Below are 1,802 nucleotides of genomic sequence, written 5' to 3' on the forward strand. Positions count from 1 at the left end.
TTAAAGTGTTTGCTGACTACGAAGATTACATCAAATGCCAGGAGCGAGTCAGCGCCCTCTACAAGGTTAGTGTGCTTGACATCGTGCAGGGGGGGTGGGGGAATAGGGGTCAGAGGGGTAGCCTCCTTGTACTGCCCGTTGCCACTGCCCTCTCGTGTGTCTGACACTCTGCTCATTTCATCCTATTGGTGGCTGCTCCCCAGCTCCAACCATTACCTCCCCCCCTCCGCTCCCCTCCCCTCCCCACCCCAGAGTTCGGGGCATCTCCCTCTCAGTTGCACGAGGGCATAAGGACCCAACTCTGGTCTCAGTGGTCTCCACTGGGCAGTTAAACTCCTTCATCTGACCTCTTGGATCGAGGGGGGTGGTTTGGTGAAATTGCCCCTGGGTGGCAGGGGAGGTGGGGCATCCATGATCGCACCCCTCACTTGTTACTGACTCAGTGCCTGCTTTATTTACTCATGGGGGATTGGTTGGGGGGTGGGGGGCTAGTAATGTGGAGGGGTGTTTGGAGCTGGGGAGCTGCTCAGGATCACCGTTCGTTGCTGGCGTCTGATTTAATCGCCCTGAGGTTGGGGGGGGAAGATGTTCAGGTGAACGGAGCAAGTGGGCACCTCCTGTGGGTGATTCCTTTCATGATGGAATAGCTCCGGTAGGAGGGTGGCAAATTGGTCATAATCAACCTACAGGCCCAAACCCCACCACGATCTGCCATCCCCTCCTCCATTTAAAAAGGTGGGATCTTTCTGAGAACCTCACAGCACAGGAGGAGGCCATTCGTTCCATCGTGTCTGTGCTGGCTCTTTGAAAGAGCGACCCAGTTAGTCCCACTCTCCCCCGCTCTTTCCCCCATAGCCTTGCAAACTTTTCCCCTTCAGGTATTTATCCAATTCTCCTTCTGGAAAGTTCCTATTGAATCTGCTTCCGCCGCCCTTTCAGGCAGCGCCTTCCAGATCACAACAACTCGCTGTGTAAAATAATAATTCTCCTCATCTCCCCCACCTCTGGTTCTTTAACCGATTCTCTTCCATCTGTGTCCCCTCTGGTTACCGACCCTCCTGCCACTGGGAACAGTCTCTCCTTATTTACTCTGTCCAAACCCCCTCATGGTGTCGAACGCCTCGATTAAATCTCCCCCTTAACCTTCTCCGCTCTAAGGAGAACAATCCCGGCTTCTCCAGTCTCTCCGGATTAACTCAAGTCCCTCAGCCCTGGTCCCATTCGGGTAAATCTGCACCACACCCTCTCCGAGGCCATTAATCTGTGTTTTTTTCCCCCCCCCACTCCAATGTCTCTTCACTTGCAGAATCCCAGGGAGTGGACCAAGACGGTCATCAAGAATATCGCCACCTCCGGAAAGTTCTCCAGCGACAGGACGATTGCCGAGTATGCCCGGCAGATTTGGGGCGTGGAGCCCAGCAAACACAAGATCCCACCCCCCAACGAGCCCCGGATCTAATGTTCCTCTCCCCGCCCCACCCCCCCCCCCACACCCCGGGCGTCCCTCTCTTTTCCCCCCCTCCCCACTTCGCACCCTGGCTTCCTTCCTCATGCCCTCCCTCGTGTTCTCTGCGCCTAAGGCACCCATCTCGGTGGTGCTGCTGCCTGCGAGCTTGGCCCCCTCCCCCCCCCCCGACTCTGGAAGGCAAACCTGCTGGTTCTCCGAGTCAAGCGGGGTGAGATATGCTCGGAGCCCCCCACCCCCGAGCGGCAGGTGGCCCAGACCCGTGGGACTCGGCGGAAGCGGGGGAGGCAAAGGCAATCTTTGCCCCACTGCCCCCACGGCTGCTCCTCACTATATC

The 1,802-nt window shown here is 57.2% G+C and overlaps 1 protein-coding gene across 1 annotated transcript in view; it reads left to right on the forward strand.

Moving 5' to 3' along the window:
• The window catches only part of LOC144674813 (glycogen phosphorylase, muscle form-like), a 27,544-nt gene extending 26,070 nt beyond the window's left edge, over positions 1–1,474 (forward strand). The window contains exons 12-13 of the mRNA XM_078536011.1: positions 1–65; positions 1,307–1,474. The exon at positions 1–65 is cut by the window's left edge and continues 2 nt beyond it. Of these exons, the coding sequence (XP_078392137.1) occupies positions 1–65; positions 1,307–1,459 (218 nt within the window). The 3' untranslated portion in view covers positions 1,460–1,474. The remainder of the gene's footprint in view (positions 66–1,306) is intronic.
• The last annotated feature ends 328 nt before the right edge of the window (positions 1,475–1,802 follow it).

Source organism: Cetorhinus maximus, unplaced genomic scaffold (genome assembly GCF_964194155.1).
Source record: "Cetorhinus maximus unplaced genomic scaffold, sCetMax3.hap1.1 HAP1_SCAFFOLD_822, whole genome shotgun sequence".
NCBI classification, from domain to species: domain Eukaryota; kingdom Metazoa; phylum Chordata; class Chondrichthyes; order Lamniformes; family Cetorhinidae; genus Cetorhinus; species Cetorhinus maximus.